Source organism: Oncorhynchus gorbuscha, unplaced genomic scaffold (assembly GCF_021184085.1).
Source record: "Oncorhynchus gorbuscha isolate QuinsamMale2020 ecotype Even-year unplaced genomic scaffold, OgorEven_v1.0 Un_scaffold_1187, whole genome shotgun sequence".
Taxonomy (NCBI): Eukaryota; Metazoa; Chordata; class Actinopteri; order Salmoniformes; family Salmonidae; genus Oncorhynchus; species Oncorhynchus gorbuscha.
The window spans coordinates 98,745-115,724 of NW_025746043.1; the positions used below are offsets into that span (position 1 = coordinate 98,745).

General features: G+C 41.5%; 1 protein-coding gene across 4 annotated transcripts in view; it reads left to right on the forward strand.

Annotated features, from left to right (window-relative positions):
• Positions 1-17: 17 nt before the first annotated feature.
• Positions 18-16,980, forward strand: part of LOC124021728 (gastrula zinc finger protein XlCGF57.1-like) — a 32,881-nt gene continuing 15,918 nt past the window's right edge. Inside the window, exons 1-4 of one of the 4 annotated variants that reach the window (XM_046336852.1) lie at positions 18-998; positions 1,661-1,672; positions 1,788-1,899; positions 10,257-10,505. In XM_046336852.1, the coding sequence (XP_046192808.1) occupies positions 1,797-1,899; positions 10,257-10,505 (352 nt within the window). In that variant the 5' untranslated portion in view covers positions 18-998; positions 1,661-1,672; positions 1,788-1,796. The other 3 variants (XM_046336851.1, XM_046336853.1, XM_046336850.1) reach the window with 3 other exon arrangements.

Consider the following 16,980-nt stretch of genomic DNA (forward strand, 5'->3'; position numbering starts at 1 on the left):
TCTCGCTGATCGCGGTGGTGAACGGTAGCTGACAGTGTCGGCTAGAGACTACCTGTGGGAGCTTCCTGCGGGAATTTGTAGTCTTGCTGAGGATGAGTTTTAGTACTGTCGAATTCCTTGCCTTTATAGTCATTGTGATCAATTGCACTGCACTGATGGGAGTGGAAATCACATAAAATAGATGTGGTAGTTGCAGATACATATTTGGGTGTGAGAGATTTTAGTGCAGATTTTAGTGCATTTTAGTGGTTCCATCCTCAAAGGCAGACGGCCTGGTGTAGGATCGTTTAGGGCCAAAGTAGTGGGATGGGGTGGTGAGTTTTGGGGGATAGTGTGTATAGGTGCAGGATTAAATGGTGCAATTTAAGATTTTCCCATTCTCCTTTTCCCAGTTTTTTTTGTGACCTAAATGTGAAATCCGTACCAACCTGCGATAGGCAGCAATACGCAAGAATGTCTTGTCTGCCAAAAATGTACACACAGAAGGTGTCTCCAAATATGTTTATGTCAACCAAGATAGACCACATCTTGTTGTTTCCAATGGGAGTCATAGTGGGCAGAGCCAAGCACGCGCTAGTGATATCCTATTGGCGTGTTCTAGCAAACCTGAATATTTCCTTTAGGCAACGCCTAGTCGGTGAAGCGCTTGTGCGCATTAACTCAATTTGCCTTTGGATTCCTAAGCAAACGTTGTCCACTCTGTTCATAACAGAATGTAGTTTGAGGAACAGAAAACTGTATTGAGATAACATGTTTAATGAATGAGAAAATATGCCGAATTTCGGCCAAAACCCATATCGTTCCATCTTCTCCCGCTCTCTGTCAGTGGGCTTTCCTCTCACTACCATATTTATACATCCAATGAAATATATGTCGCATTGTCCTGTCTGTGATGTCGCATTTGCTCTGTTGCAGTGGTGGAACAGGAAGTTCCGGGAAGGCGCCAGAATTGTGTGGTGAAGACGATATATTTAGTGTCCGTTTCACATGTATTACAGGTATGTAATAGCACGTTTACACTTTGTAATATAGAAAGAACATGTCATAACGTGCTGGCTAACACATCATTTATGGTATTATCACGTTTGGTAAAGGTTTTACGTGTTACTTTTGTGTCAAGCCGAGTGAGCATAACTATTTTATTAGTCAAATAGCTAGAGACTTTGGGTTTGACTAATTGAATGAAAATCATTTAGTAAAGCTAATTTCATTTTAAAAAATCTAATTATTTGTGATTTTTGAGTTCGTTATTGTTTTTGTGTAAAATTCACGGGATGGTAAAATGGCGGCTTCCCTTCTGTCTACGTCAACTGAATTCATTGCAGGCAGCGCGGGTGCACTTATTATTATTATTATTATTATTATTACATGTGTAACAATATTCAGACATTCAGGTGTTTCTAACTTTGTCTGTAATTGTTTCTATAGTGTGAAAATGGGAAATACAATATATTTTTTTCTGAGGTGAAACCATACGGTGAAGACATGGTTATTCAGGAACATACATAGTAAATAGTGCTGTTTAAACTGCATGCTTTATCAGAAGGATGATAGCTAAATATTTACCAGGAAAAATATTAAGCAAACAACCCAAGCATTAATTGTGAGGCAGGTGAACTACTGTTCTGTGAAAATTATTAAAACATTTTTTTTTACTTAGGTCAAGTCTGAGGTAGGTAACATCAACAGTGAGGACAAACCCAGCTTGCCTCTCTCCTTATACACTGAGTCCAAACCTTCAGTCACTGGGTCCTGATTGTGACAGTGGAGCCCATTTTGCACTGCAGGGTCCAGAGATGGCATCAGTGAAGCTGGAAGACTGCAGTCAAACACTGGAGCTGAATGTCAACATTAAAGATGAAGAAGAAGAGGAGACGATTGGGAAATCTGTTTATGATGGTAAGAGCAGATTCTATCTTCAGGTTGATTCTATAATTCTGACTCACACGTCCCTGAAGAGCTCCAGACTGTTGTTCGTTTCAACTTCAAACTGTGTTGAAAGTTGCTGTAGAACTGTGTTTTATTCACTGGGCTATCTGGAGTGTTCAGAGTAGACTTTTTATTATCTTTTGAAATTTCTCCTTTATTTAACCAGGTAGGCTAGTTGAGAACAAGTTCTCATTTAAAACTGTGACCTGGAGTAGACTAAAGAATTGAAATAGACAAACTGCCAGTGTTCTGAAGTTCTATGAAATGATCAGGAGAAGTTGGGGTAACACTTTACTGTAGGTGTCCTTAGTCATGTGTTAATAAACCCTTTTATACAGTGCCTTGCGAAAGTATTCGGCCCCCTTGAACTTTGCGACCTTTTGCCACATTTCAGGCTTCAAACATAAAGATATAAAACTGTATTTTTTAGTTAAGAATCAACAACAAGTGGGACACAATCATGAAGTGGAACGACATGTATTGGATATTTCAAACATTTTTAACAAATCAAAAACTGAAAAATTGGGCGTGCAAAATTATTCAGCCCCCTTAAGTTAATACTTTGTAGCGCCACCTTTTGCTGCGATTACAGCTGTAAGTCGCTTGGGATATGTCTCTATCAGTTTTGCACATCGAGAGACTGAAATTTTTCCCCATTCCTCCTTGCAAAACAGCTCGAGCTCAGTGAGGTTGGATGGAGAGCATTTGTGAACAGCAGTTTTCAGTTCTTTCCACAGATTCTCGATTGGATTCAGGTCTGGACTTTGACTTGGCCATTCTAACACCTGGATATGTTTATTTTTGAACCATTCCATTGTAGATTTTGCTTTATGTTTTGGATCATTGTCTTGTTGGAAGACAAATCTCCGTCCCAGTCTCAGGTCTTTTGCAGACTCCATCAGGTTTTCTTCCAGAATTGTCCTGTATTTGGCTCCATCCATCTTCCCATCAATTTTAACCATCTTCCCTGTCCCTGCTGAAGAAAAGCAGGCCCAAACCATGATGCTGCCACCACCATGTTTGACAGTGGGGATGGTGTGTTTAGGGTGATGAGCTGTGTTGCTTTTACGCCAAACATAATGTTTTGCATTGTAGCCAAAAAGTTCAATTTTGGTTTCATCTGACCAGAGCACCTTCTTCCACATGTTTGGTGTGTCTCCCAGGTGGCTTGTGGCAAACTTTAAACAACACTTTTTATGGATATCTTTAAGAAATGGCTTTCTTCTTGCCACTCTTCCATAAAGGCCAGATTTGTGCAATATACGACTGATTGTTGTCCTATGGACAGAGTCTCCCACCTCAGCTGTAGATCTCTGCAGTTCATCCAGAGTGATCATGGGCCTCTTGGCTGCATCTCTGATCAGTCCTCTCCTTGTATGAGCTGAAAGTTTAGAGGGACGGCCAGGTCTTGGTAGATTTGCAGTGGTCTGATACTCCTTCCATTTCAATATTATCGCTTGCACAGTGCTCCTTGGGATGTTTAAAGCTTGGGAAATCTTTTTGTATCCAAATCCGGCTTTAAACTTGTTCACAACAGTATCTCGGACCTGCCTGGTGTGTTCCTTGTTCTTCATGATGCTTTCTGCACTTTTAACGGACCTCTGAGACTATCACAGTGCAGGTGCATTTATACGGAGACTTGATTACACACAGGTGGATTGTATTTATCATCATTAGTCATTTAGGTCAACATTGGATCATTCAGAGATCCTCACTGAACTTCTGGAGAGAGTTTGCTGCACTGAAAGTAAAGGGGCTGAATTATTCTGCATGCCCAATTTTTCAGTTTTTGATTTGTTAAAAAAGTTTGAAATATCCAATAAATGTCGTTCCACTTCATGATTGTGTCCTACGTGTTGTTGATTCTTCACAAAAAAAGACAGTTTTATATCTTTATGTTTGAAGCCTGAAATGTGGCAAAAGGTCGCAAAGTTCAAGGGGGCCGAATACTTTCGCAAGGCACTGTAACACCTATAAAATAACAGTAATGAGTAACGGCATACAGTCTTATGAAACTAGTTCATAATGGGTGTTTATAGATGACTGTTTATCCTGTTGTCATATGCGCTAATGTCTACTGTTAATAACAACTGGTATTACATGGTCTGCATGACAACTTATGTCCTATTCTATTACATGCTACATAAGTGTCTGCATACCAGATGTTATAATGGGGTGTTATATCATTTACCAATCTCTTTGTCACATTATAAAATGGGTAGTTTGGATCCTGGATGCTGATTGGTTGATAGCAAGGAGTTATCACCAATATTCATGCATAATGTCTGTTAGCAGTTCCATTCGTTTTACCACATCCACTGTCCCACAGCCCAGCCAGTCAATGTATAAACCTCCCTTGGAAAAAAGCGCCTCTGGATAATATTTCTCCATGCTACTAGCCTATCTGACCTGTGCAACATGTTGCATCCACTGTGCCATGCATATGAACGTGACGAGACTGACAGCTTCTCCGATCCAGGCCAATTCATTTATCAGGATCATTCTAATGATATATCCATCGAATTGGCAATAGAAGCAAAGGTAGAAGCTAAAACAAATGAAAATTCACATAGTTTGCTGTCATTTCAGCTGCTTGATGTGATTGTGTGTTAGCTTTAGTTTACTAGCTAGCAAGCAAAGGAGAATATTAGCCTAGCTATCCCATAACTACACTACATGACCAAAAGTATGTGGACACCTGTTCATCGAACCTCTCATTCCAAAATCAAAGGCAGTAATATGGAGTTGGTCCCCCCCCCCTTTGCTGCTATCACAGCCTCCACTGTATTGGGAAGTCGCTCTGGATAAGAGCGTCTGCTAAATGACTTAAATGTAATGTAAATGTGTGGTAGCAATACTATAGGAAGAGCGAGACTAGATTCTTTCTAACAGCTTTATTATAAGCTTTGCAAAAATTAAGCAATCAACCATCACCAAGAAAGGTTCAGAGTTGAAAGCTTAACAAACAGTCGGGTCTCTGCTTTTTATGGAGAAGTACATCCTTTCTGTATACGTGGCAGTGAGCAGATAGTGTGTATAAGGTCATTAGTTGTCTGTGCAGATTTAAGAGGTTGATAGCCCGAGGTCTCCACCGTCTAACTGTATTCCCAACAGTAAACACTATAATGTGCTTCTTTCTGCAAGTTTCCATACATGTGACTTCCTGTAGATAGTAAACCCGCGGGATGTCACATGCTGCGGTTTCACCCAAACGGACCTTAGTTATGGCTTATGGCTGAGTCCCACAAAGACAAGTTTGTATTAGGTTAGATATCACACTAGCATATAACAAGAGACTATTCTTTAAGCAGTAAAACATGGGATAACCATGACTAATTACGTCATTTTCCACAACAGATGCTTTCCACTAGATGTTGGAACATTGCTGAGGGGACATGCTTCCATTCAGCCATGAGCATTAGGGAGGTTGGGCACTGATGTTGGGCGATTAGGCCTTGCTCGCAGTCTGTGTTCCAATCCATCCCTAAGGTGTTCGATGGGGTTGAGGTCAGGGCTCTGCGGGCCAGTCAAGTTCTTCCACATCGAATTTGACAAACCATTCCTTTATGGACCCCTGCACGGGGGCATTGTGATACTGAAACAGGAAAGAGCCTTCCCCAAACTGTTGCCAAAAATTTGGAAGCACAGAATCGTCTAGAATGTCACTATGTTGTAGTGTTAAGATTTCCCTTGACTGCAGCTACGGGGCTTAGGCTGAACCATGAAAAACAGCCCAATACCATTATTCCTCCTACACCAAGCTTTACAGTCGGCACTACGCATTGGGGCAAGTAGCGTTCTCCTGGCATCCGCCACACCCAGATTTGTCCGTCAGACTGCCAGATGGTGAAGCGTGATTTATCACTCCAAAGAACGCGTTTCCACTGCTCCAGAGTCCAATGGCGGCGAGTTTTACATTACTCAGCCAACGCTTGGCATTGTGCATGGTGATCTTAGGCTTGTGTGCGGCTGCTCGGCCACGGAAACCCATTTCATGAAGCTCCCGAGTAACAGTTCTTGTGCTGACTTTGCTTCCAGAGGCAGTTTGTAACTCGGTAGTGAGTGTTGCAACCCGAGAAGAGGTCATTTTTACTTGTTGGTGATCAAGCCTAGAGGTCACCGATTATGATTTTTCAACACAGATACCGATTATGGAAGGAACAAAAAAAAGGCTGATACCGATTAATCGGACAATTTATTATTTATTTATTTATTTATTTATTTATTTGTAATAATGATAATAATGACAATTACAACAACACTTATTTTAACTTAATATAATACATCAATAAAATCAATTTAGCCTCAAATAAATAATGAAACATGTTCAATTTGGTTTAAATAATGCAAAAACAAAGTGTTGGAGAAGAAAGTAAAAGTGCAACATATGCCATGTTTATTTTACCTTTATTTAGGCAAGTCAGTTAAGAACAAATTCTTATTTTCAATGACGGCCTAGGAACAGTGGGCAGAATGACAGATTTGTACCTTGTCAGCTCGTGGATTTGAACTTGCAACCATCCGGTCACTAGTCCAACCACTAGGCTACCCTGCCGCCCCAAAGCTAATGTTTAAATTCCTTGCTCAGAACATGAGAACATATGATAGCTGGTGGTTCCTTTTAACATGAGTCTTCAATATTCCCAGGTAAGAAGTTTTAGGTTGTAATTAATATAGGAATTAAAGGACTATTTCTCTCTCTACGATTTGTATTTCATATATCTTTGACTATTGGATGTTCTTAATAGGCAATTTAGTATTGCCAGTGTAACAGTATAGCTTCCGTCCCTCTCCTCGCTCCTACCTGGGCTCGAACCAGGAACACATCGACAACAGCCACCCTCGAAGCAGCATTACACATGCAGAGCAAGGGGAACAACTACTCCAAGTCTCAGAGCGCAGGACGTTTGAAACGCTATTAGCGCGCACCACCCTAACTAGCTAGCCATTTCACATCGGTTACACCAGCCAAATCTCGGGAGTTGATAGGCTTGAAGTCATAAACAGCATTGCGAAGAACTGCTGGCAAAATGCATAAAAGTGCTGTTTGAATGAATGCTACGAGCCTGCTGCTGCCTACCATCGCTCAGCAAGACTGCTCTATCAAATCATAGACTTAGTTATAACATAAAAACACACAGAAATACAAACCTTTGGTCATTAATATGGTAGAATCCGGAAACTATCATCTCGATAACAAAACGTTTATTCTTTCAGTGAAATAAGGAACTGTTCCGTATTTTATCTAACGCGTGGATTCCGGTTAGACCAGCATTGAATCCTGTTTGAGCGCACATAGAACAGATTTACCGCTTCTTAGACTTGCTTTCAATGAGAAGATCTATAAGATTTTGGTTAAGATTTTGTATGAAAGATACTTATAATTCACAGCAGACAGTTTTCATTGTGTAGAGACCAGTGTCTGGCCCTACTGGAGCCATCTCTCCCTGCTACTGTATAGAACAGAAGCATTAACTCATGCTCTGGAATGCTCTTTAGGTTTAATCACCAAAAAGACATAGTAAATCTCCTGTCAGTGTTATCTCCCAGAGGTCCACTTTGAGACCTCTGGGAGATAACAGGAGAGAGAGACACAGAGAGAGAGACACAGACAATAAGCCCAGTAGTATGTCTTTCAAAGTAATGCTGCTGACAGTCACCAGTGAAAGGTAGCTTTGGATCCAGTATACCGTTCCTGTGTAAACTACAATGGATCCAGTATTACAATTCCTCTGTAACCTACAATGGATGCAGTATTACAATTCCTCTGTAACCTACAATGGATGCAGTATTACAATTCCTCTGTAACCTACAATGGATCCAGTATTACAATTCCTCTGTAACCTACAATGGATCCAGTATACAGTTCCTGTGTAACCTACAATGGATCCAGTATACAGTTCCTGTGTAACCTACAATGGATCCAGTATACAGTTCCTGTGTAACCTACAATGGATCCAGTATACAGTTCCTTTGTAACCTACAATGGATCCAGTATACAGTTCCTTTGTAACCTACAATGGATCCAGTATACAGTTCCTGTGTAACCTACAATGGATCCAGTATACAGTTCCTTTGTAACCTACAATGGATCCAGTATTACAGTTCCTGTGTAACCTACAATGGATCCAGTATTACAGTTCCTGTGTAACCTAATGTATTGGTGAATTATATTAATCATGCATTTGTCGTGTTGTTGCTACCAATAATGCGATTATGGCTATTCATCTAATACTTACATACCACGGTCAATTATTACGGTTAAATTAACCATATAACAATTGATTAAGTAGTAACCTGGGGCACCATGGGAAAAGTTTATTTAACGAGTTACCGTTTCCCAAATTAACTCAAATGTAGATCAGGATATCTCGATATCCTACCCGTCATCATATTAATCAATTATTAATTATTACCTCATCAGTCTCATAATGAACGTTTCAATTAATTATTATTTATTTACTAACTAATGAAATAAATCACACAGAAATACATAAACACACACACAGGATGATTATAGAATACTAACATAATGCAATGAAAGGTCCCTAGTGGACTAACACGATATGACGGCTTTGTAGACAATGGAAAGAGGTGGGGACAGATAAAGAGCGGGAAAGACAGAAGTGACCCTCTACATACAGTTGATAACTATGCTCATGGAAATTATAATACTTTGCACATGAACGGCAGCTCAGTCGAAAATAATTGCTATGTACGTATTTACGCTTGTATGTCTTTGTTGTCTCTCTGTTGAAATCGCTGGTCCTTCTGTGGAGAGTAGTTCAACAGAAGTCTCTGGTTTGTAACTCCGAGGTCACAATGTCTTTTGTAGTTGTATTAGGCTTTTGTTCTGGAGTGTTCGCTAGAATTGATACTACAAGAGTACCACACTGATGAGAGGAATATGTTCTTCTCGTCTTGATGAGAGGAATATGTTCTTCTCCTCTCGTCTTGATGAGAGGAATATGTTCTTCTCCTCTCGTCTTTGGTCGAGTTTACTAGACTATTTTACATATACAGCTGCAGACTGTGAATGTGTAGTCTTGTCTTCTTCGTTGTTGAACGTTTCAGAGTTTCTAACCATTTCGTACGGTTTAGCTCACGCTGTCGGTCACGCTGTCGGTCACGCTGTCGGTCACGCTGTCGGTCACGCTGTCGGTCACGCTGTCGGTCACGCTGTCGGTCACGCTGTCGGTCACGCTGTCGGTCACGCTGTCGGTCACGCTGGTCTCAATAGTTGATTATTCAGGGTTCAGCTCCCGACCATTTTAAATGCCAGTAGCAACGCAGCAATGTACTGGTCTAATAGTTTTAACCATTACCTGACGTCCGGCTTACGTCTGCGTGCTTGGTCTAATGTACATTTAGTTAACGAGTGGTTTTATGCACTCACAAAAGTGGGTGTTCCATGACGCCGAAATAACGCCTGTGCTCTCGCGGGTGTGGTCACTGACTGGGTAGAACTTTCATATGAAAAACTATTCTCATTTAGAAGGCTATCATCACATTTCATCTCCTCACAAAGAGTTGAATATTTAATCATATAAGTCTCCCCAACATTTAGATGTGAATCTGATAACTGTATCTCTGAAAGTGTACATTTCCCAGTTATGTTGTTCTACTGACCTTAGTGACATCACAAATGAGTAATGATTTAACAGGATTGTTCTTTAAGGACCCACAGGACCATTCCAAATGATTGGATTACAGAAACATTGTTTCATTATCCAGTCTGTTGATGTTGGGAGTTTGAGGGAGGACTCACTTTGTTCCACAGAGGTTCTCTCCCTCATTATTGCATGACATGGAAGGTATTGTAAGGTATTTACGACCGTCATCAAACTGGCCAACTTCACCCCATTCCCCCCTTCCTCTCTGGTGGGGGGGGGGCTCTCTCTGATTGTTACCCAGAAGTGAAAATCCTGACACATTGAACTGCATCCATCTATTCTGCCAACAATGTCTTACTGTACATCATGGAATGTTGAGTCAAATGGACCTGTTTTTAAAACGTCTTAGGAAGTGGGTTTTGTAGCATAAACTGTGATTTTTAAAATATTTTTGACTGATATAGTGATTGTCTGTTTGTTTCATATCTACAAAGTAGTGAAAACGCTGTCAGTTCCACTTTAAGTGCACTTTACATTGTGTAATTTAAAGTTTGCACTTGTTTAATGTGAACGAATGTTTTGTTATCAATGTTTAGCTACCTGATCTATTGTAATGAGATACTTGAAAAAAATATAAATATATATATTTTTTAAAGAAAGTGCCTGAACTGTCAAGACAATAATTTTTGTGTCTGTTTCTCTTTATTACCACAGGTCGACTCAGGTCAAGTCTGAGGCCTGTAACATCACCAGTGAGGACAATCCCAGCCTGCCTCTCTCCTTCCAAACTGAGTCCAAATCTACAGTCACTGGGTCCTGATTGTGACAGTGGAGCCCAGTTTGCACTGCAGGATCCAGAGATGGCATCAGTGAAGCTGGAAGACTGCAGTCAAACACTGGAGCTGAATGTCAACATTAAAGATGAAGAAGAGGAGGAGAAGATTGGGGAATCTGTTTATGATGGTAAGAGCAGGTTTTATCTTACTAAGTTTGTTGTTCATTCCAACTTCCCACTGTGTATGAAAAGTTGCAGTAGAACTGTTTCATGATGAACTGTTTCAATGAGAAGGTAGATGTTATTTCATGCTATTGACACTTGCATGGTTTGACACCAGGATTGATTTTATTCACTGGGCTGTCTGGAGTGATCCGAGAGGAGACTAAAGAAGTGAAGTAGACAAACTACCAGTGTTTTAAAGTTTTATGAAATGAGTCTGTAGTTACTAACCCCTGTGATAGTGAGTGGAGGATGATATGAAATGAGTCTGTGTAGTTACTAACCCTTGTGATAGTGAGTGGAGGATGATATGAAATGAGTCTGTGTAGTTACTAACCCTTGTGATAGTGAGTGGAGGATGATATGAAATGAGTCTGTGTAGTTACTAACCCTTGTGATAGTGAGTGGAGGATGATATGAAATGAGTCTGTAGTTACTAACCCTTGTGATAGTGAGTGGAGGATGAGCTTAGCACACCTGGATGATACAATATTTGCACATTTATTATTTTTAAAATTCTTAAAGCTCTCTTAAGTTGGTTGATCATTGCTAGACAGACATTTTCAAGTCTTGCCATAGATTTTCAAGCCGATTTAAGTAAAAACTGTGACTAGGCCACTCTGGAACATTCAATGTTGTCTTGGTAAGCAACTCCAGTGTATATTTCGCCTTATGTTTTAGGTTATTGGTTATCCTCCTGCTGAAATGTGAATTTGTCTTCCAGTGTCTGTTGGAAAGCAGACTGAACCAGGTTTTCCTCTAGGAGTTTTCCAGTGCTTAGCTCTATTTAGTTTAATTTTATATCCCCAAATTAACATCCAAGTCCTTGCCGATGACAAGCATACCCATAACATGATGCAGCTACCACCATGCGAAGAGTGAAGAGTGGTACTCAGTGATGTGTTGTGTTAGATTGGCCTCTTCTCCGGGAACGGAGTTGGGAAGGACGCCTGTATCTTTGGAGTAACTGGGTGTATTGATACATCATCCAAAGTGAAATGAATAACTTCACCATGCTCAAAGGGATATTCAATGTCTTTTATTAAAACATTTACTCATCTACCAAAAGGTGCCCTTAGAAAACCTCCCTGATCTTTGTGGTTGAATCTATGTTTGAAATATACTGATTGACTGAGGAACCTTACAGATAATTGTATGTGTGGGTTACAGAGATGAGGTAGTGTGGTGGAATATTCTATTCAAGTAAGAGACTTGGTCATTTCTTTAAAAAAATCATATTTTTAAATATTTATTAATTATTGCCATAATGACACCAGTCAGCCCAACAGTCTTGACTGTTGAGCTGAGCAGCCTAACAGATAATGATAAAACCGTGACCTTATATAGGACTTAAAAATGCTAAGTCAGGCTGGTTCCAACTCCCATAAGCCACCTTGGTTATTTACACAGGATGGGGTTTTACCCCCAACCCGGCTTAGTTTCCCAGATGCCAGGAAGATGAGACAATGAGGCATTGTTCTAAACTCTTCCAGACTATCTCTATCTCTATCTCGGGTCACACACACCACATATCGTCTATGGAATGACAGCTTTAGGTAATTATCACCAAGTCATTGTCAGCCCAAGCTATCTAGCAAAAACCAATTTCCTTGACCCTATGCCCAGACTAACTGCAGGAAGCTAGACTGGAAACCATCTCTTTATTAGTTGCCAGCCCAAGCTTCAAAAAGACTCCTCTCAGTTAACTCAGAAAGGGAGAGAGAGAGAGTCCTAAGAACCTTACTCAGACCATCCCGTTCTCACCACATCCCTCTCTGACATCATCACTCTGCTCCATTAGGATTTATTTAATAAAACTACCATTTGGTGCTTAAATGTAACAATCTTGTAATCCTGCTACCACAGTAGTCATTCAAAATGAATTGTAAACACTATTATTGCCCACAGAATGAGTCCACACTGCTTATGTGACTTGTTATGCAACATTTTAGGCCGCAACAAAGATTGCATACAGATTTCCGCTTTTCCTTTTAAATTAATTTGTAAACATTCAGAAAAACGTAATTCCACTGGTGTTATGGGGTACTCCACTGGTGTTATGGGGTACTCCACTGGCGTTATGGGGTACTCCACTGGCGTTATGGGGTACTCCACTGGCGTTATGGGGTACTCCACTGGCGTTATGGGGTACTCCACTGGCGTTATGGGGTACTATACTGGTGTTATGGGGTACTATACTGGTGTTATGGGGTACTATACTGGCGTTATGGGGTACTCCACTGGCGTTATGGGGTACTCCACTGGCGTTATGGGGTACTCCACTGGCGTTATGGGGTACTCCACTGGTGTTATGGGGTACTATACTGGTGTTATGGGGTACTCCACTGGTGTTATGGGGTACTCCACTGGCGTTACGGGGTACTATACTGGCGTTATGGGGTACTCCACTGGCGTTATGGGGTACTCCACTGGTGTTACGGGGTACTCCACTGGTGTTATGGGGTACTCCACTGGTGTTATGGGGTACTCCACTGGTGTTATGGGGTACTATACTGGCATTATGGGGTACTCCACTGATGTTATGGGGTACTATACTGGTGTTATGGGGTACTCCGCTGGTGTTATGGGGTACTCCACTGGTGTTATGGGGTACTATACTGGTGTTATGGGGTACTCCACTGGCGTTATGGGGTACTCCGCTGGCGTTATGGGGTACTATACTGGTGTTATGGGGTACTATACTGGTGTTATGGGGTACTCCACTGGTGTTATGGGGTACTATACTGGTGTTATGGGGTACTATACTGGTGTTATGGGGTACTCCACTGGTGTTATGGGGTACTCCACTGGCGTTATGGGGGTACTCCACTGGCGTTATGGGGTACTCCACTGGTGTTATGGGGTACTCCACTGGCGTTATGGGGTACTCCACTGGCGTTATGGGGTACTCACCTGGCGTTATGGGGTACTCACCTGGTGTTATGGGGTACTCACCTGGTGTTATGGGGTACTCACCTGGTGTTATGGGGTACTCACCTGGTGTTATGGAGTACTCCACTGGCGTTATGGGGTACTCCACTGGTGTTATGGGGTACTATACTGGTGTTATGGGGTACTCCACTGGTGTTATGGGGTACTATACTGGCGTTATGGGGTACTCCACTGGCGTTATGGGGTACTCCACTGGCGTTATGGGGTACTCCACTGGCGTTATGGGGTACTCCACTGGCGTTATGGGGTACTCCACTGGCGTTATGGGGTACTCCACTGGTGTTATGTGGTACTCCACTGGCGTTATGGGGTACTATACTGGTGTTATGGGGTACTATACTGGCGTTATGGGGTACTCCACTGGCGTTATGGGGTACTATACTGGCGTTATGGGGTACTCCACTGGCGTTATGGGGTACTATACTGGTGTTATGGGGTACTCCACTGGCGTTATGGGGTACTATACTGGTGTTATGGGGTACTATACTGGTGTTATGGGGTACTATACTGGTGTTATGGGGTACTCCACTGGTGTTATGGGGTACTATACTGGCGTTATGGGGTACTCCACTGGCATTATGGGGTACTCCACTGGCATTATGGGGTACTCCACTGGCATTATGGGGTACTATACTGGCGTTATGGGGTACTATACTGGCGTTATGGGGTACTATACTGGTGTTATGGGGTACTCCACTGGCGTTATGGGGTACTATACTGGCGTTATGGGGTACTATACTGGTGTTATGGGGTACTATACTGGTGTTATGGGGTACTATACTGGTGTTATGGGGTACTCCACTGGTGTTATGGGGTACTATACTGGCGTTATGGGGTACTCCACTGGCGTTATGGGGTACTCCACTGGCATTATGGGGTACTCCACTGGTGTTATGGGGTACTATACTGGCGTTATGGGGTACTATACTGGTGTTATGGGGTACTATACTGGCGTTATGGGGTACTATACTGGTGTTATGGGGTACTATACTGGTGTTATGGGGTAAGGACTAAACACTTTTCGGGCCTACCACTTTCTGTCCTGATCGGTCCTCCAACTGGTGGTTTAGAATCTACAGATGTGGTATTCATATTCAGATGCTACATAGTCGTAGTAGAATTCATGTTGGTACAACGATATCCAATATCTCGTCATGTATCCATGTGTGGTATTGTGTGTAGGCCAATGACATACATCCTCAAATGTAATCCTGTTAAAATTCAGGCTGAAACACAACTAAATGTAGAAAAGGTCAAGGGATGTGAATACTTTCTGAACACACTGTATATGAAGTCGTATGTATGTCTCACTGACTGGTTCTTCTGATGTTGTTCACACAGGAGACCATGTTGAGACATTCTCTACATCCAGAGAGCAACAGCAGGAAGATCACAGGGCTAAGAGGTCTCACCACTGCCCACATTGTGAGGAGATTTTCCCATTTCTATCAAAGCTTAAAATACACATAAAAATACACACAGGAGAGAATCCGTATTCCTGCACTAACTGTGGAAAGAGATTCACAACATCACAATCTCTGACAGTTCATCAGAGAGTGCACACTGGAGAGAAGCCTTACTCTTGCTCTGTGTGTGGGAAGAGGTTCTCTCAACAGATCCACTTACAAACACACCAACATGTACATACAGGAGTGAAGCCACACTCCTGCTCTGAGTGTGGGAAGAGGTTCTCTCAACAGTTCCACTTACAAATACACCAACATGTACATACAGGAGTGAAGCCATACTCCTGCTCTGACTGTGGGAAAACTTTCTCCCGATTGGATACCTTAAAAACACATGAACGTATACATACAGGAGAGAATCCGTATTCCTGTACTGACTGTGGGAAGACTTTCTCCCGATTGGATACCTTAAAAATACATGAACGTATACATACAGGAGAGAATCCGTATTCCTGTACTGACTGCGGGAAGAGCTTCACAACGTCAGGGACACTGATAATTCATCAGAGAGTGCACACTGGAGAGAAACCTTACTCCTGCTCTGGCTGTGAGAAGAGGTTCTCTCAACATATCCACTTACAAAAACACACACGTCTACATACAGGAGAGAAGCCTTACTGCTGCTCTGACTGTGGGAAGAGTTTCTCTCAACAGAACCACTTCAGATCTCACCAGCGAATACATACAGGAGAGAAGCCGTACTGCTGCTCTGAATGTGGAAAGAGTTTCATCCGATTGGAAATATTAAAATGCCACCAGCGAATACATACAGGAGAGAAGCCTTACTGCTGCTCTGACTGTGGGAAGAGTTTCTCACAACTGGGCAACTTAAAAACACACCAACTTATACATAAAGGAGAGAAGCCTTACTCCTGCTCTGACTGTGGTAAGTGCTTCACAACATCAACTGATGTAAAAGTTCATAAAAGAGCACACACAGGAGAGAAGCCTTACTACTGCTCTGACTGTGGTAAGAGTTTTGCCAGATTGTATACCTTAAAAACACATCAATGTATACATAAAGGGGAGAAGCCTAATCAGTTCTCTCAGACCAACTAAGATTAAAATCATTGCATCACTTAATTCTCAAGAAAGCATAGCACACTATTGTAATCCTATTGTCTCTCATTGTGAGAGAACTGTGCCGAGAAAAGGGAGCGTTCTAGAATGTTAGCCTGTCTTTACTTTACTGATCAGTGTGCACCTGGTCAGTTTTGATGTGTTTTGTTAGCTTCTACTTTACATATATCGAGAGGACTTTGGATTTGCCCTTAGGGTTGAATATCCCCTGAGGCTGGTTGACTGGGTGGTACTGCTTTCTTCTGCATTTTTCCGTGAGGAATGAGATACAACATGTATCAGATAGAGATGGTGTGATCAGTTCTCTGTGGGAATGAGTTAGTAGACAACATGTATCAGATAGAGATGGTGTGATCAGTTTTCACCATTATTTTGGGGGGATTGTTTTAGCTATTAAAGGACTATTTGTTTAATTATATACAGTTTATGAAACAACTACATGTGTTTTATTACATTGTATTTATAAACTAGATTAGTTATTTTCATCATTGATGATGGATATGTTTAGGTTACTCTATTGAAGCCAACTTCATTGACATGCCAATAAAAAGTAAATGAAATTGTAAATGAATTTGTACTGGTCAAACTCTTTTCTTTTATATTAGATCTGACAGTATGAATGGTTCTTATGGTTGTATTCAGTTCTTCGTATTAGATCTGACAGTATGAATGGTTCTTATGGTTGTATTCAGTTCTTCATATTAGATCTGACAGTATGAATGGTTCTTATGGTTGTATTCAGTTCTTCATATTAGATCTGACAGTATGAATGGTTCTTATGGTTGTATTCAGTTCTTCATATTAGATCTGACAGTATGAATGGTTCTTATGGGCTGAGTGCCTGGAGTGTTTTTGTATGACTACAGTCAGGAGTTTTCTCTGACCCTGTGATGTCACCAGGACAGAACCACATGTCTCTATCCCACTCCAGGCCAGTTGGCAG